General features: G+C 31.9%; 1 protein-coding gene across 5 annotated transcripts in view; it reads left to right on the top strand.

Moving 5' to 3' along the window:
- Positions 1 to 19,955, top strand: part of BRD10 (bromodomain containing 10) — a 109,530-nt gene that overhangs the window by 68,921 nt on the left and 20,654 nt on the right. For 4 of the 5 annotated variants that reach the window (XM_061425331.1, XM_061425333.1, XM_061425334.1 and 1 more), the window contains one exon: positions 8,075 to 8,164. The exons of the other annotated variant lie outside the window; for it this stretch is intronic. In XM_061425331.1, coding sequence (XP_061281315.1) covers positions 8,075 to 8,164 — 90 coding nt within the window. The remainder of the gene's footprint in view (positions 1 to 8,074; positions 8,165 to 19,955) is intronic. 5 annotated transcript variants of the gene reach the window in all.

Consider the following 19,955-nt stretch of genomic DNA (forward strand, 5'->3'; position numbering starts at 1 on the left):
ATCTGCTAGTATTTCAGAAATTTTTACCTCTCTTTTTGTCTTGATATTAAAAAAATCTGTGGTTTTTTTATGCTATGCTATCTTATAGAAGTGGTTTAATAGAAATATGTTAAACTGTTAAGTACAGTATAGCGTACAGTGTATGTGTGTGTATATACATATATACACACACACACACACATAAATATAAATGTGTAAATGAAAGTCTTCCAAGAACAAACTCTAGTTTGTACATGCTAATATTGCCTAGATAATCTATTTTAATTTATTTGGGCACTGTAGAAATGATAGATTTATTAACTTAAAAAACAGGGTTTTTTTTTTTAACACAGCTATATATGAACTTCAGAGAGAATATTAACTGAATGTTTTTTAAACATTTCTGCAAAAAGAAAAAAAGTACTTTTATGTTTTGCTGTGTGATTATGTCAAGAGTTTTCTGTTTGAAGCTGATACTGGAATAAGCAGAGAAGTTTACCTTAATTAAATAATATTTTTATTTTCTACTTTATAAAAGATGAGTTTTCTACAACAAATGACTCTCTAAAAATTTTCTTGTAGTAGTGTGTCCTATCTATTTCTGGTTGGTTTAGATTATAAAACTAACAATTCCAAAAAATATAAGTGATGTTAAAATGAATTTCTGTGAGTGTAACAAAGAAGAAAATGAAAGAGTAATAACCGTGAAAATACTGATAATATGTAATATGAGTTTAACAATTACGTATATCCAAAAATGTAGACACATCCTTTTTTTTTTTAAGTAAAATTTCTATTTTAGAAGTGTTTTTTTTAGTGGAAGTTAATAACTGGTCAAATTTAATACTTTTAAATGAACAATAAAGAAAATAGATATGTTTTTCTCTTAGTATTTTAGAATATTTTTAATGACATCCTTAGGATGAATAATTTCTACAGAATCCTTTTATATAAAGTAACCCTGGTTCCAGCATATTCAGTAAAAAGAAAAAAAAAGTATTTACTGTTTATTTAGAGACCTTTCTACCGTTGCTTGTGCGCCTTATTTAATGCTACAATAGTATATGGTTATTCATTCTTCCACTGATTTCGTGCTTCTCCCACTTATTTTTTTTCCTTAATACCTCAAAGTATTTATCCTGGGAATATGAATCTCAAGACAAATCTGGTCCATTGTTGATATTTGCCTTCATCCCTATATTAAATGGATGATTTTTACATGTAGTAAGTAACACTGCATAAAATATTTTTTTTAATTGAAGGTGATACTCATTAGTGAGGCATGAAAATTAATTTAGTATATTACATGGCCAGAATTTCTTTTTTAAGCTAACACAGTTAAAATAGAAATTTTAAGAGTGTGTCAAATATAGTAAAGGTAATGTTATTTCATAAAACTTTGGTTTCCATTGTGTGTGTTTACTGACATGCAGTGTAAAATGTATTTTTGACCATGAGTTCTGGGCAAAAAAGTATGAAAAACACTGTCTTAAGTGATGCTTTTAGTTAGTTACTGACCATTTGCTTACCACTCAGAAACTGAAGGTCAAAAGTACATGTTTTGCTGAATTGAACTGTTTAAAATAAACAACATCCTCTTCCTGGCTCTTAAGGTTTTCTGGAAAGAGGGCAGGGCTGTGTGTTGGTGGTGGGTGGGGCTGGGGATGGGGAATAGACTTATGAGAACAGGTGTTCTTATTCCTAATTTATAATTTAAATACCATGGTAGTATTGAGAAAGAAAATTGACAGCCATCTTCCAAGAAATAGGTCATTTGCTTCAAATAAGCAAAGAATAGGAGATAATATTAGTCACTAGTAAACTTTGTTGTTACATGCAGAACTTATAGTTTTGCCTTTCAGAATAATTCTGTGATAGTTTCTTTAACTATTTGATTTAATTATTTAATTATTCTTCCCACATGTAAGAAAACTGATTATTATAAAACAAAGAAGTGAATTTATTTCTTTCTCAAAAAGCTCTAACAATATGACATTTAGTACTTCAGAAACATGTCCAGGGATTAAATTGCATAAAGTTTTGTTTTTTTTTTTTTAAGGTTCTGGTGAATTGAAAAAGTAAATCCTGTCTTTGACCTCAACTACTTTTTAATTTGATAGTTGTTGATTTTTTTTTAGCTAGATGAAATGTGTAAGCCTGTTTGCTTCAGGAAGAATCCATGTTTATTCATATAAACAAGTGATACCTATACCTCAGGACAAGACATAATCATCCCACTCCTATTTAAAGTATACACTGTAAACAGTCAAAGGCCTGTTGTATTTATATTTGTGTGTATATTATAATGAGACTGACCATATCTGTACCAGTTTTTCCTAGGTGTTATATCAGTGGTTCTCAAATGTTCAATGGCATAAAAAGAAACTTATACTTTTACTAAAAATGAAAAATCCTGGATTTCATCCTGTAATGGTCCATCCTTGGTTCAGAGGATCTAGATAGATATTAGTAATCTGGATAGTACTTAAGCATATGGATTCTGGAACCAGGCTACTTGGGTTAGAATGCCATCTTAGCACTAACTCTGTAACTTACTTAACTGCTCAAAGCTTCTAATTCCTTATATGTACAATGGAGTAATAATAATAATAGTTCCCACCTCATAAGGTTGTTGTCAGGATTAAGTGATAGAACTTAATGTTTTATTATCTTATTTTTTAAATAAGCATGTCAGATGCTTCAGACAGTACTGTATGAGTAGGAAAATCAATTAATTATTGGTTAAAGAGCATCTATTACTGACCTTTACCACTTTACCCAGCAACTTAAGAGCTTGGATTAAGTCTCAGATTTGGTCACATTTCATCATTAAGCCTACAAGTATTTGAAAAGTAAAAAACCAAGTAGTAGTATTTGCATCATTATATTAGAGGGAAAACCTGTGCTTAGCCCTCCTTACTATAGTGCTATCAGGAGTTATACATTTGGCATATAGGGGAAGTTGCCATGTTTTTACTTAGCAATAGTTTCAAAAAGTCAGGAAATATTTTTAGTCATCAGCACTTGTTGGTGATTTAAGCTTTTGTGTCAGATTTAACAATTTTACTGATTACTTTGTTAAATTGACTGGACTATTTTTTTGTTTTTCTATATCAGTTTTGTAGTACAAGGAAGACTGTTAGATTGAAAAGTGAATATTTATTTTCTTAATAAAGTTAACTTTTACCAAGAATATTAATATGTTTAATATTTGAAAGAGAAGCCTAATATTATGTGAATTTTCTTTTTGTGCACAGTTATAACAGAGTCATAGAAAGTATTCCTAAAACATAGTTTGTCAAGTCTCAATAAAATACAGTTTTAAAATTAAGAGACTTAGGTACCATGACTCTGCTTTTTATTGGTAACCTACATATTCCATGTCATGTGTGCTTGCTCCTATTCCATGTGTGTGATTTATTCTAAAGGCTTCTTTGCAGAGAAAATCCAGAATCCAGGTGTTGACTAAGATTTATATAGAAGTTTTTTTAGCATAACCATAAACTCAATGATCCTTAACATACCTCTGAAAAAAACACTGTTGCTCCATTTAAGCAATGGAGAAACTAAGGGATATGAAATAAAGTACTATCCTCAATGTGACAATTTGGGATCAAAATTAAAATTAGAATTTAACTGCCTCACAGAGTTAAGGACCTTTTGATTATATTGTTATTTTGAATTGCTGCCTCTTAAAATGAGTATTTTCAGCTTCAGCTTTTTATTTCACTTTTAACATCATGGACTTTTACTTCCCCCTGAAATTTTTTTCTGTTTTTATATATTGTACCTTGAGAGAAACACCAGTTTTTACTCATATAGTGGTATAAAAATGTTTTGATTTATTAATCAGACTTGTCATGTTGCTCATGATATCTTTATTTGCAGGTTTTGAAGTAGTCATTATTTCTGAATGATCATAAGAAGTGAAAGGAATGTTCTGTCCTAATAATTTTAACAGATGTCAATATAATTTTAGTTTAAATATAATATAGATTTTGAATTTACACCATGCATTTAGTCTTTTGCTTATAACTTTATAATAAATTATTGGAATGTTTTATTAGAATGGTAGTGAACATGACCCATTTTATTTGGACCTATTCATTTTGACTTCTCTGCATTTCCCTTTGCTTTTTAATGTAATTTACCATATTGTTTTACTTTTGTATGCTATCTTACTTACGTTCTTTTTGGAACAAATAAAGTAAATATCTCTCAAACCTATTGAATTTATACCTGAAGGACATAATATGTAGCTTAAAATAGTGATTTACTTTGTAATTTTTCTGAGATGTGATTATGGAATTCTTTTGATCTCTACAGGACCTCCCCTTCTCCACCATATACACTTATTTCTATAGACTATATACACACATATCTGCTTCTTGAGTTGGAGAGAGGGCCTTTTAATACTTAAATTTAATAGATATGAAAGCTTAGATATAAATTAATTCCTAAAACTATAACATGGTGCTCAGTCATTCAGTCCTGTCTGACTCTTTGCGACCCCATGGACCGTAGCCCACCAGGCTCCTCTGTCCATGGGATTTTACCGACAGTGCTGAAGTGGGTTGCCATTCCCTTCTCCAGGGGATCTTCCCCACCCAGGAATAGTACCTGCATCTCTTACGGCTCCTGCACTGGCAGGCGAATTCTTTACCGCTGGCGCCACCTGTGAAGCTCAAAACTATAATACACGTTCAAATTATTGTTAGATTTTTTTTTTTTAATTTGTTTTATTTTGCTTAGAGAGAACCCTTAAAGAATATGATGTAAGAGGAAGAGGAGTCCTAGGTTCCATGGTATTCCTTTATGAATGTGTCATCTTTGGTCACTTAATGTCTGTTAAACTAGCTTGTGTGTGAATTGGAGATACCCCTCTTTAGCCTTGGCCAAGGTTTGGACCAAATTACTTTTTTTTTTTCTTTTGGTCCCTTTCAGCTGTAAAATTTATGATTTTGTGACTGTCACGAGTTGCACCAAGTGAAAGATTAATTTGAAGGAGAGTTTAACAACCTTGAAGAGGTTCTTCCTGGGAGAGAAAACTCTTCTTGTTAACCTTCTGCAGTATGACTGAAAACCTTCTCTTTGACTGTTGGCAGTGTGTCCTGACTATAATCCAAGCTGCTGTGGAGCTTTCTTTCACCTTTGCAGGCACTAAGCCCTAGATTTTTTTTTCCCCCCAAATTTAAGGTAATGAGAAGGAGGTCTTAATAAGGTGTTTTTGCTTTGTTCAAAAAAATTTATGTTCTCCTTATTAAAGTAAACTTTTTTTATTGGATTTATTTTATTTTTAAAAGCATCATTTGAAATTAAGCTGAGTTTAAAGCCCACACACGCACAAAAAAGGCCACACACACACAGACCTTACTTTGTAAAGAATGTATAAATGACAGAATTGACATAAATATTTTTCCCTTAAAATATAACCTCAAAATGATAATTATGACATAAATAATTATTTTTCCCTCAAAATATAACCTCAAAATGATAAGTAACAAATTTAGAATAATGTTCCCATACAAGAATTTTCTAATAACTTGACTCTATATTTGGAGTATATGTATTACATATTACATATATATGTAGAGGGAGGTATATATTAGTATTTAAAGAGTATAAATTGTGAGGTAGGTATTAAGTCACTTCAAGATAAGTTCAAAGTAAATATTGCTAAAAATATTTAACCCTCAAATTCAGTAAAATTTATGTTTGAATCATGGCATTTAAGGAATGTTTGTGCATTAACATTGAACATTGTGCTTTTAATTCAGTATCCCATCCCCTATTTGAAGATAAATCTTTTTAAATTTTGTACTCATTTAGCTCCATACTACCAAATGTTTCTGTGACCATGCAGATTTGTAATTCATAATCATTTAGTACATAATTGCCCAAAAATGTGAGATTTGCAGCCCATACCTTGGAACTTGTTACAAATGTAGAATCCTAGGTCCCACTTCAGACCTACTAAATCAAAAGCCTCATTTTAACAAGATTCCCAAGTGACTCTTATGTGCATTGAAGTTTGAGAAGCACTGATTTAATACAGCTTGCTAACTAGGAAAGTATTTTTTTAATATATAGCTCTTAAGGTATAGAAATAATTCCTAGTTTGACTTCAAAACTATGTTGTTTCCTTAAATGAAATATAAATATTTTCTGATCTCATGACTAATTGCTAATTAAAAGATATTAAATTTTTTAGGATGTGTTCAGGTATAGGGGTATATATTTTCATTGTTACTGTAAGTTTCTACAAAGTACAAAGAAAATGTACCTTTACTCCATGTATAATGAGACAGCTAAATGCAAGTGAAAATTGCTCTGAGCTTTGCCGTATGTACAAATGAGCATGTCATTAACCTAGTACACCAAGTTCAGTGAAAGGGGTGTAACCATTTGAAAGTTCCATGGCAAATTTGACATGGTAGTCATAATAGCAGTTTATACAAGTTTAGTTCCCATTGAGCACTTACTAGAAACCTGGTGTAGGGCTAACATGGTTCTGAGGCTTTATTGATATGATAGAAGTTGAAGACATTATCTAGTTCTAAAGGCACTTATGTAATTAGCCACTTTACATCAGCATTTCTTCCATAATTGTAGATTTAGCAAAGGCAAATGTGTATAATGTGTCAGCAGCAATATCCTACTATTTAGTTGTTTTACTGGTGTTTTCTACTCTGAAATTGTTAATTTGGGTTGCCTAAATACATGTTTTCCCTGCTTTGTCAGTTCTGTGAGTTTGAAATTATGTAGATGTTTCTAATCATTGTTAATACTAAGTATAATTTATATTACCTGTGATAATTCTTTCTTAGTCTATTCAGTTGAACCGTATTGTCTTTTTTGTAGATCAAAGGCATATCAGCGTTTCATATGGTTCAACTTAAAGTGTGGAGGCTCCTAGTCTCCCATTTTTGTCACATAGTTGTCACTAGGAATGATCTTGTTGTAGTCCTCTTTTGCTTTGTGTTTTTGTTCATTTTCTTTTAAAAGAAAATATGCCTTTTAGGAAAACAGTGCCCTTACCAGAAATTAATGAATTTTAAAAACATGAAACTAATAAAAAATTAATGATGAATTAATAGCTTTATAAGTATAGTATTTTTTCATTTATACAGTATTACACATTATAAGACTTTCATTAAATCTAAAACTTTTCCCCTGTATGTGATTGCAGTTCTGTTTTAGAAATCTTCTATTTCTTTTTCACGACAGATTTTTTAAAATATAAGCTTAAATTATTTTAGAAAACAAGTTGAATATTATCAAACTGATTGAAACATTCAGTATAATTTTACAAGATCTAAAATGTAGTTACTAATATTTTTGTTATGTTGCCAATGCTTCACTGTTTAAATATTTAGCAGTTAAGCCAAACTTGTTTGATTATTAATTAATAACTAAAGACCAATTGTTTTGACCATTTGCCAATATTACCAAAGCGAAATAAGGTGAACCACGCAGTTATGAAAGGCAATAGATGCTATCTTTGGATCTGGTTTTATTAAAGACTACTAAGATCATATAAAGAATGTATACTTAATTTCATTAACTTCTTTCAATATATTCATATAGTTGGAGCCCCTCTTTATTAGCAGTCCCAACAGCAATGATACAATTTGTTATATAGTTAGCAACCAAAGCAAAAGTAAAACAATAGTTCTCCAGGGGTGCATTTATTCACCTGCTCAGAGACTGCTTGATGAAACATTTCATAAAGGTGATCCAGTAACTTGTGAAATCTAGGGTGAGTTTCCAGATCTTTGTCATTCTGGGATGAAAGTTAAGAATGTTTAAAAAAAAAAAAAAAAAAAAACCTGGATTATAAAACAAACTGAAAGATGGGGATGTGGGATGAAACCACCAGTGTTGAAATTTCAGCTAATTTTATACTAAGCCTGAAGTTCATACATCATAACAAGTAAATATCTTTTAAAATATCAACTGTGGAGCTTTCTTTGCATTTTACTGTTACAAAGACAAATAATTGTGAATTCAATGTGTGTTAAAACAACTTCTGTTACCACATTTTGGGTGTTTTATATTATGTGTTATCAAGCTGTGTTTTTGTGTTTTATTTTAGCTTATTTGCACTAATCTTGATGAACTCAGGGAATTAATCACAAAAATCGAGAATGAACTCAAAGATCTGGAAAACAATAGAAAAAAATCGGTAGGTGTTGATCCAAAAGTTCTATCTATTATTGTCAGCATTAAAATTTATTCCTGCTTTTTCTAAAGCCTTTTTAAATCTTGTTGTCCTGAATTACATATAAATTTGCTTGAAAAATAGAAAGATGTTTCTTTTATTTTTCCTATGTGGTCTAGTTTTCACTTTTAGTAGACAAACATGGTGCTGGGGCAAGTAAATTAATTTTGTTTGCCTGGTTTCTATCAGGTTTAGTTTTATGTATTTCCCAATATACTGGTTGGTTGTTTTCTGACTGGTAGTTTTGGGGTAGTGCTTGCCTTACAGATATTCTTAATTAATAATTATATGCATTTAATGGATTAGCTCTGACGTAAATAACATGTAAATTATTTAATCTTGCCCCAGATGTTTTTGATCCATGCTTAACAGTATATCTTAAGAACCTTTAGCATCTAAAGGTCTTCTTTTAACTTTCACTATATTAAATTCACAATTAACCTTTACCTTCGCTTTTAACTGTTTTTGAGAGAATAGAGTATAAAGGGCTTTATTTTTATTCACCCAGCACTTGGTAAAACACTCAATTATGTTATTTGTTAAATCAGTAATACCCATTTAACTGACACTTATAGTTCTATTATATCATAGATTTGAAACACAAACACCAATAAATAAATGGAGAAGGCTTTAAGCATTGAAAAAAAAAATCAGTCACTATTTTTAAAAATCTCTTTATTTTATGCCTCAGGAATGTCATGAAACCACATTTAGGAATTTGTTCAGAACCTGTTAATCTAGAATTGTGTATGATAATAAGGTTAGAGGTACAGCAAGCTTCATTCATATCAGCAGATTTGTAATACTCATTTTATATGTTGTTCAGAAAGGACATATTGGTAGCACTCTGAAGGAAGGAAATTAAAGTACTCTGAGATCATTTAATACAGAGGTAAAACAGCCTTAAGCATTTCAGAAGTATCCCACATGATACCCCTGAGACTATTGGCTATAATCTAAGAGATAAGATAAGGACAGCTATCAAATGCATTAAGAAAGCATCATGTTCAATACATTTTTGTGTACAATATATAATCTGAGAATGCAGAAAACTTATTTTAGGATTATTTCCATTAAAAATGGTTTAGATCATTATAAGACTGTGAGAGGTTATCTGTTTTGTTTTGCTTTGTTTTGTTTTGAATACGTCAGCAGTCTCTTGGTGTGGAATGAACCCTACATGTTTTAAAACAACCTCTGTGATATATTTCTCAAACTATATTAAAATATTTTTTCCTCAACCAGTATTTTTTAATGTATTTTGTGTGTATGTTTTTAAAGGAGTGATTCTATTATTTAATAGGAAAAAAAAATTTTGATCAGGATATTTAAAGTTTTTTTTTTGCAGAAGCCATTTATTTTTAGTGACTTGTCCATACTTCATGACTCTAAACAGAATTCTGTTAAGTAAATTTGTTATTTTTTATTAGCTTCAGTTAAACAATAACATTCATCTTAATTTGTTCTCATATTATAAATTAGGATTTTGTTTTTAATGGATAGTTTAAAGCATAATAGGCTTATGTGCTTACTTATGTAGTGTAAGACAAAAAGACTTTTGCAAGCATCCTAGAGTTTTTTTATAAGCCATCCACCTCATTTCCATTGGTAGTATAAGGGATTAGCATATTGCCTTCCTTCACAGAAGTAATTATAAGAGTAAAAGAAAATATAAATTACAAATATTTGACTCTATAATACTTAGGGGTATGTTTATCAGAAAATTTTAGGTTATATATAGGTTTTAATTGTTTAGGTTTTGTGTCTCTAAATTTTTGACACGTCCATAACCCTTGGTATTTGCATATTAGTTTTAAAATATGTTTTCTGCTCTTTAAGAAATAGAAATTGTTTGAACTTTACTTTTTGGGAATAATTGAGATTATCTGTATACAGGCTACTTGCCCTAAAATAAACTGACTAAAAAATTGTTTTCATGAATACTTATCTTAATCAATAAAATGGGCAGAAATAAAGGAATAGTAAAAGTTTGCATCTCAGTGTCATTCCTTATTTTTTACAAAAGCTGATACTGAGTATGATAAGCTTTATTGAACTTTATGTTGGTATTGAATACTCGTTTGTCATCATTTGGGAGTAGGGTTTCCACTTAACTGAATTTTCTAGAAAACCTAAACATTCAGTACTAAAATCCTTACTTTAATCATTTAATGAAAAAGATTTCCCTGCCTCCTGGTACTATACTGAGCATAATTGAACCCTTTTCTTGATAACTCAGGGATTATTATGAATATCCATAATTGTACTGATCCCCTAAAAATCTATTGATGTCAGTAACTCTTATTAAACATTCACAGATAGGCCTTTAGGTTATATGTTTTGAAGGTTTTTGTTTGTTTGCTTGCTTTTGTTCTGTCTCTTCATTGTCAGTCTGTCATTTCTTGTGTGTGTCCATTTACTTGCCCTAATTGATGGTTGCAGAGCAAGTAGCCATATTGTCAAAATTGGGCTCATGGTAAGAACTGGAGAGATTTTATTAATAATGAAATGTATGAACTTGGTGGTAGTGATAACCATTTTGTTTATCCTTGCATAGTGAGCTTCCTTCACCATTGCCAGACAAATGAAGTTATTAGTATTGTTCTTCATAAGAGGATATCACTGTGAAAAATAATGTCAAAACAACTCTATTGTTCATCAACTTTCATATCCATAATAATGGCTTCAAAAACAAAGAAGATATATATTCCATATAAACTTTTGGTTGTCATAAATGTTGTTACTAAAGATAGAAATTACATATGTGGTAGAGGGTTTTAACATGGATTCATTTAAACACCTGGTTGTTTTGGGAAGCTTCTCTATAGGGCATTTCAAGATGTTTTTCTTACCAAAGCAACAAGGAAGAATTACCCCATTTCCTCATCCAGGTCAATGTTCCATTAAAAAAGCTTTATTAATCTCTTGGAGGTTTTGCCATTAAACTGCTCATTGTACTGGAAGAGTTAGTCTTTTAAAATCTGGATTGTTTACTCATTATTGCAGGACAGTTAATTCTACTTATGATTTATAGTGTGAAGAGAGAAATAAATGATTTAAGTTTCTTGAGTTTACTTTAGTTCACTTGATCCCATTACTTCATTTAAAGGCTTATTCAAAGAGGGATCAATGTCCTTTATATCTTCCAGTGCCATACAAATTACCTACCTGAGTTTTGTTTAAAGTGAGACATCTGACAGAGATAAATAGAATTATATAGTTTGACAAAATCCTTTAATTTTTGTCTGTCTCATTATTATTTAGATCATAGGGGGTTTTTTTAGTGCTCTAAAGACATCGTGATATTTTATTGTTTTTATCTTTGTGGGTTTCATCGAGATAAAAGTTGTACTTTGGAAATTTATTAGTTTTCCAGAAAGATAGTTTTACACCTAAGATATTGATAAATTTTCCTGATCCTATTATATTTGAAATTTGTTAAACATTTTTGCTGTATAAATAATCAAACTTGATAGATTTTCATAAGACTAATACAGAAATGGTTATTATATTTCTTAATTTTTCAAGTGACCCTAATCTCTCATATTTGCATAACTTCCTTATGTTTTATAGTATTGTTTAGATCTTAAAAGAGTTTTCAGTCTTTTTGATAATGAAAAGTCAGTGTAGAGATGGGATATATGGAAAAGTGAACATTTGGCAGAAAACAAAAAGATAAAAGAAACCTTGTCTGGACTATGACATGATAAATGATAGTTGTCAATATAGATAAACTAAAATTTAAAATATAATACCATATCTTTCTAATACACCTTTTAGCAGTTAATCACTTCAGCACTGAGCAGGTTTTAAGACTTCAGATATTTCCAGATTTCATATTCAGTATGTAATAAAAGCTATAAAACTGTCTGTACTCTTTGGTCCTGTAGTCGTAGTTAGTATTTAACTTTTATCCTCCCATATTTGCACACTACTCCCCTATCCCCCCAAAAGTAATTTACATGATATTATGTTCAGTATCTCTCTCATAGTAAAGAGAGCAATAATATTAACTGGTATGTCATAAGGCTGGTAAAATAAAATATTTGTAGATCATTGTTACTATATGGAAGTATTTGTGAAATTGTTAACTTTTAAAAACATCCAAAAATATATACACAATAATTACAGTATGTCAAAAAGCATAGTTTTTTTGTAAGACATGTTTTAAGAGAATTAGGAAGAAATTGCAAGTCATGAATAAAATTAATCTTTACCATGTTCTTGAAATAATTTAAATTCATAATAATAGGACTTCTCTTGCTTAACCAAAGGCTGTGCATTAACTAGATCAAACATTAGAGAAATCAGAAGCTTAGATCAAAGATGATTACACCCTAGTTTTTGTCAGAGTTTTGTAAAAGCCAGTGGTTATCAATGAGGAATGATTTTGCACCCCTACTATGAGACTTCGGCAATGTCTTAAGATATATTTGATTGACATAGTTGAAGAGGTGGTACTGACACTTAATGGATAGAGGCCAGTAGTGCTACTAAAAATATTCTACATTGTATAATCTTATAATGCACATGATAGCCCCCCACAACAAAGGATTATCTGGCCTCAAGTATCAGTCATGCAGAGATTGCAGTAATATCTAAATTACCCTTAAATAAGTTTTTGATGATTATATCATTATGTATCTTATTTTCTTATTCTAGATCTTTTGATAAAGGTTAACAAAACTGAAAAAACTCTCAGCTGTGGGGGGGAAGATGCTTTGCCGTTAAATAGTCACATTTAAAGCTTTCAAAAAATTAAAATAACCTTTTGGAAACCCTGTATAATAAATAAGTTCCTTTACCTGTCATATTCTAGTCTTATTCATTAGGCACATACTTCCTCAATAAGTACTTCCTCAATGAGTATGTGGTCTGTGTACTGTACATAACACCAAGGAACTTGGTAATGATATTCAGAGGCTGAAAGTCTTTATCCTCAAGTAATTCACTTTAGAGCTTAAGCTTTTTCTCCCCAATCCTGAGGATAAATCTTTAATCAGGATTGGTTGGGCTGACTCCTGTCCTTTTATAAAAGACTTGATCTTTGATTTTCAAGCTATTTAAATTCAGGAGTCACTACTTCTAGACACTTGCTTCACTCACTTAATGACATGTTTATATATTATTTGGGAGTAAGGGTGGAAAGGTAGATAACATATGGACTTTATGAAGAATCAAATATTAACTGACATACTCAAAATAATAGTAAGGAAAGAGAACTAGATGACGGGAAACATGAACCAGAACAATAGCTGGCTAGTAAGACAAAGCTTCAATTGACTGTAGTCACCAAATTATCTGAGAATGCATTATCTTCATTTGTCTATGGTAGGTCTCACTTTGGGGCTTTTTTTTTTTTTTTTTTTGACATTTAATAACTACTCTGCTCAACTGAGAACTGGATATTAACTCCTATAATAGTGCTCACTGTTTCCACTTACTGGAATTTGATGTAGTCTGTATCCCAGCAGGGAAACTTTCTTAAAAGTAATATTTGAACCTGTTTTCTCCCAATGAAAGTTCCAATTAAAAAGGGAAAGTGTTTTATATTTTTTACATCAGCCAGAGAAATAATACTGCATGTTCTCAGCATGGAGTGAACTTCAAGGAAGAATTGAACTAGGTGACAGATCCTTCTATAGGTAGAGCTTCATAGTGCAGCTTTTATAATTTGCTTTAAACTCTTTTGAATTACATATCATACACACGTACTCAAATATAAGTAAGTTTAAATGCCAAATATTTTTCAAAGCCCCAAGTAAATTTTTATTATTTTCTATTTATCTATTTCTATTTAACTCTACTGCCTTTCACTGACAAGAGTTCTGACAAATTGAATTTAAATCCATAAGGTGCTTGAGACCAAAAATGAACTTTGTATCATTCTGTTTATTTATATTACAGAAGAAATCAAAATCTTTGGAAAGCTCCCAAAATGTAAAGATATAATAGTTTAATACCTTTTGTGGATTAGGGAAGAATATCATCCAAACAATAGAGAAGATTCAGTTCAGTTCAGTCGCTCAGTCGTGTCCAACTCAATAAAACTTCCCTACCATTTTATTATACTCTATAGATACGAAGGTAAAAGTGATGCATTATGTATTAAAGGAAAATTAATCTAGATCTACCAAAGAATAAAAAAGAGTCTAAATAGAAGACAGAGTCCACATATGGATCTCTAGCACTTTAAAATAGGAAAAAAAAAATATATATATATATATATATCCTTGTATGGAACCAGTTTCTTTTAATGAAGATATGATGCTAACTAGTTGTAGCAAGTGCTTTTAATTAGGACAAAAGTATTTTAAGACAGATTTAGTTGCATGAAATACTGATAGACAATTTAAGAAACAAAAAAGACTTCAGGGTCCAAAACTAACAGTAATCAATAACCACTTAATATAGGAATATAGGTTATAGCCCTGTAAACCCTAGCATCACTGCTTTAAAATATGAAACAATGGCTTGTTCATAATGATGAACAAGTCAGTAAGAGTTAAATTATATTCATTGTGTGTTCAGAAAATCTGGAAGACATGTATTTTAGGAATGTTTATCAATTTTTAAAAATCTTTTCAGCTAAGTAGAAAATCTCAGCTTAGAAATTTACTTCTGTGGTTTGAGTACTTATTGTGGACCTGCTGTGTGCTGGGTATTGTAATGGAGCCTGAGAAAGTAAAAATAAGTAGAATACTGACCCTACTTTTAGTATATCCCCAGTCATAGTTTCATTTACATGGAACTTTTTATGCTCTGGTGTTACCAGTGTAGCATTACTTAGTGATTCAGATTGTGCTGTGAATTGCTTGAGAACCCACCTTTCTGATAACAGGTGTAGATTTGATAAAATGTTATTAACCTCTTTGCTACCACCAGTTTACTAAAAAGGGTCAGATTCAGATACTACTCAGTAGTTAATTTCTAGTCCAGGATTTTTTCTTCTTTATGAATGGAAGTGGTTACATACCATCAGTTATATCCATATTGTTAGATTTTCTTCCCCAGTAATAATGACTACTGGGAATGTGATCTGTTCACAGTCTCTACAAAGTCAAATGACACTGAAATTTCCAGTATTATCACTGATATAGTTGTTGATCATCATGCTTTCTAGTTAAATGCTCATTTAGAAATACAATGGAAACATTGTACGTGCTGTGCAGTGTTGGATATCTTTATGCTTTTGTTTCCTATTGAATTAGTATTAAGAGAAGGTGGGTAAGAGTACCTAAAGAGAAAACATTAGTATATGATAGAATAGTTCATATTAAGACCTCTGGTAGTGTTAAAATACTTTTTTTAACTTCTTCCATACTAATATTCAAACACTTCACTATATTGTCTAACTAGTACTTTTTCAAGAGACTGTATACCACCAAGATGAATGTGGTATTTTACCCCCAAAACTGTGAATATGCAGGAATATATTAATATAGTGGTAGTTTCTTTAGGTGAGGAATAAGAAAAAAAAGTAAATACGTGTTACTTTTTCATTTACTATTACTTAGATTAAGGAGAATGTGAAATAATTAAATTATTAAAATGCTTAATTCCAGTTAACTTGTGCTATGTTTTTATCCATTTCCATTAAATTATTCTAACTTTGGATACTCCTAATGTTTTTAAATAAGACATCTTTATATATAAATCCATTTGACTTTTCTAAAAGCTATTTGAATTTTCTTGGAAAAGCATGATGTATTATTATATAATCCCTTTCCACCATATGATTTATGTCTGTGACAAGAACCAAGCCTATAACAAAAAATGCTTTTGTTTTATGATCCCTGTTTCTGTGCTCCAGCAACATGTATAAATAGAAGCATGTAGAAAGAGAGCATTGATGCCTTTTTCATATACATTATGTTTTTGTACTCTTCTTTTTAATAAAAATTATATTTTTATCATCACAATAATACCATTTCAATTTAAAAATATTCTTTATGTATTTATATATGATAATCTTTTTCTGCATACAACAGTTGATACCAGTTTTGTTTAGAAATTGGTGTAAGAAAATCTAAAAGTAACAGAATGAATTGTATAAATCAGTTACTTTCACCTAATATTCAGAGTGTCTAAACTTATTAAATGTGCAAAAGATCCATAATGATGAGACATTTAATAAATCTAGAATTTATTTGTTTTCCTCTTTTCTTCCTTCTAGATGTTCAGTGTCCCCAGCATCAGTAGATTGCCAATTCCCTCTCCTCGCAACACCCCAGCCAGTATTATTGCTGGTCTGTCATACCCATCCCAGATTACTGCAGCAGAATGGAGTTTTTCTTTAGTTGTAAGGTAAGTTTCCCTCCCCACTCATTTCACACAAACAGACTTAGCTTTCCATTTTACAATATTGTGTAGTTTTGTAAGTTTTTTCAGAGTATCTTTCTCTTGTAGTTCCTTAGGTTATTAACATATCACATTATAAAGCTTATAAAACTGCATAATATAATAAAGCACTTATCTTGTGACCATAGACAAACTCCTTGTTGTAGTAATCCCTATCAGGTTATAAAAGCTTTAGTATTTGACAGTTGAGCCATCTCATGGAAAGGGAGCTGGCAATCTACAGCTGCTGTGGACATTGGATGAGAAAATATTGAAAGGTAAGCCTCAAATTTAGATCATACTGTGTACTTTTGGTTCCATGGTGTGAGCTTGAATTCATACTTCATGTTAAACTTTATAGTAAATTTATTTAAAAAAGATATATCACTCTTCTTTTTAAAGTGACCATCAGTAAATATTTGGATTATTAAGTTCATGTAACACATTGGGATTATTTTAGAAACATTTTTTATTCCTGAAAATAGAATTCTGATTATTAGAAATAGTTCATTTATCTCCATATTGACGTACCTGTTTATAAAGGTCAGGACTAAACTTATATATGTAAAGCTTATAAAATGTATTTTTTATTATAGAAACAGTTATAACACTGTTCCACAAATAACCATTTACTCCTTAATCTTTCTACCTACCATCTTTTTTTTTTTCTGTTCTTTTTTTTTTTTTTTTAGTTGGAGGCTAATTACTTTACGAATTGTGGTGGGTTTTGCGATACATTCATATGAATCAGCCATGGGTGTACATGTGTTCCCCATCCTGAACCTCCCTCCCACCTCCCTCCCCATCCCATCCCTCTGGGTCATCCCAGTGCACCAGCCCTGAGCACCCTGTCTCATGTATCTAACCTGGACTGGCGATCTGTTTCACATATGATAATATACATGTTTCAGTGCTATTCTCTCAAATCATCCCACCCTCGCCTTCTCCCACAGAGTCCAAAAATCTGTTCTTTACATCTGTGTCTCTTCGCTGTCTTGCATATAGGGTCATCGTTACCATCTTTCTAAATTCCATATATATGCGTTAATATACTGTATTGGTGTTTTTCTTTCTGACTGACTTCTCTCTGTATAATAGGCTCGAGTTTCATCCACCTCATTAGAACTGATTCAAATGCATTCTTTCTAATGGCTGAGTAACATTCCATTGTGTATATGTACCACAGCTTTCTTATCCATTCATCTGCTGATGGACATCTAGGTTGCTTCCATGTCCTGGCTATTATAAACAGTGTTGCGATGAACATTGAGGTACATGTGTCTCTTTCAATTCTGGTTTCCTCGGTGTGTATGCCCAGCAGTAGGATTGCTGGGTTGTATGGCAGTTCTATTTCCAGTTTTTTTTAAGGAATCTCCACACTGTTCTCCATAGTGGCTGTACTCGTTTGCATTCTCACCAAAGGTTTAAGAGGGTTTCTTTTTCTCTGTACCCTCTCCAGCGTTTATTGTTTGTAGACTTTTTGATAGCAGCCATTCTGACCTGAGTGAGATAGTACCTCATAGTGGTTTTGATTTGCATTTCTCTGATAATAAGTGATGTTGAGCATCTTTTCATGTGTTTGTTAGCCATCTGTATGTCTTCTTTGGAGAAATGTCTGTTTAGTTCTTTGGCCCATTTTTTGATTGGGTTGCTTAATTTTCTGGAATTGAGCTGCAAGAGTTGCTTGTGTATTTTTGAGATTAACTCTTTGTCAGTACTTCATTAGCTATTATTTTCTCCCATTCTGAGGCTGTCTTTTCACCTTGCTTATAGTTTCCTTCGTTGTGGAAAAGCTTGTAAGTTTAATTAGGTCCCATTTGTTTATTTTTGCTTTTATTTCCATTACTCTGAGAGGCGGGTCATAGAGGATCCTGCTATGATTTACATCAGAGAGTGTTTTGCCTGTTTTCCACTAGGAGTTTTAAATAGTTTCTGGTCTTACATTTAGATCTTTAATCCATTTTGAGTTTATTTTTGTGTATGCTGTTAGAAAGTGTTCTCAGTTCAGTTCAGGTCAGTTGCTCAGAAGTATTGGAGTTTCAGCTTCAACATCAGTCCTACCAATGTGTTAACACCCAGGACGGATTTCCTCCAGGATGGATTGGTTGGATCTCTTTGCAGTCCAAGGGACTCTCAAGAGTCTTCTCCAACACCACAAAAAATATCAAATCTTTGGCACTCAGCTTTCTTTATAGTCCAACTCTCACATCCATACATGACCACTGGAAAAACCATAGCCTAGACTAGACTGACCTTTGTTGACAGAGTAATGTCTCTGCTTTTTAATATGCTGTATAAGTTGGTCATAACTTTCCTTCCAGGAGTAAGCATCTTTTAATTTCCTGGCTGCAATCACCATCTGCAGTGATTTTGGCGCCCATAAAAATAAAGTCTGACACTGTTTCCACTGTTTCCCCATCTATTTGCCATGAAGTGATGGAACCGGATGCCATGATCTTCATTTTCCGAATGTTGAGCTTTAAGCCAACTTTTTCACTCTCCTCTTTTCACTTTCTTCTTTAGTTCTTCTTTGCTCTCTGCCATAAGGGTGGTGTTATCTGCATATCTGAGGTTATTGATATTTCTCCTGGCAATCTTGATTTCAGCTTGTGCTTCATCCAGCCCAGCGTTTCTCATGATGTACTCTGCGTATAAGTTAAATAAGCAGGGTGACAATATACAGCCTTGACATATTCCTTTTCCTATTTGAAACCAGTCTGTTGTTCCATGTCCAGTTCTAACTGTTGCTTCTTGACCTGCATACAAGTTTCTCAAGAGGCAGGTCAGGTGGTCTGGTATTCCCATCTCTTTCAGAATTTTCCACAGTTTATTGTGATCCACATAGTCAAAGGCTTTGGCATAGTCAAAAAAGCAGAAATAGATGTTTTTCTGGAACTGTCTTGCTTTTTCGATGATTCAACGGATGTGGGCAATTTAATCTCTGGTTCCTCTGCCTTTTCTAAAACCAGCTTGAACATCTGGAAGTTCACGGTTCATGTATTGCTGAAGCCTAGGTTGGAGAATTTTAAGCATTACTATACTAGCATATGAGATGAGTGCAGTTGTGCAGTAATTTGAGCATTCTTTGGCATTGCCTTTCTTTGGGGTTGGATTGAAAACTGACCTTTTCCAGTCCTGTGGCCACTGCTGAGTTTTCCAAATTTGCTGTCATATTGGGTGCGGAACTTTCACAGCATCATCTTTCAGGATTTGGAATAGCTCAACTGGAATTCCATCACCTCCACTAGCTTTGTTAATAGTGATGCTTTCTAAGGCCCACTTGACTGCACATTTCAGGATGTCTGGCTCTAGGTGAGTGATCACACCATTGTGATTATCTGGGCCACGAAGATCTTTTTTGTACAGTTCTTCTGTGTATTCTTGCCACCTCTTCTTAATATCTTCTGCGTCTGTT

This window comes from Bos javanicus, chromosome 8, assembly GCF_032452875.1.
Source record: "Bos javanicus breed banteng chromosome 8, ARS-OSU_banteng_1.0, whole genome shotgun sequence".
Classification (NCBI taxonomy): domain Eukaryota; kingdom Metazoa; phylum Chordata; class Mammalia; order Artiodactyla; family Bovidae; genus Bos; species Bos javanicus.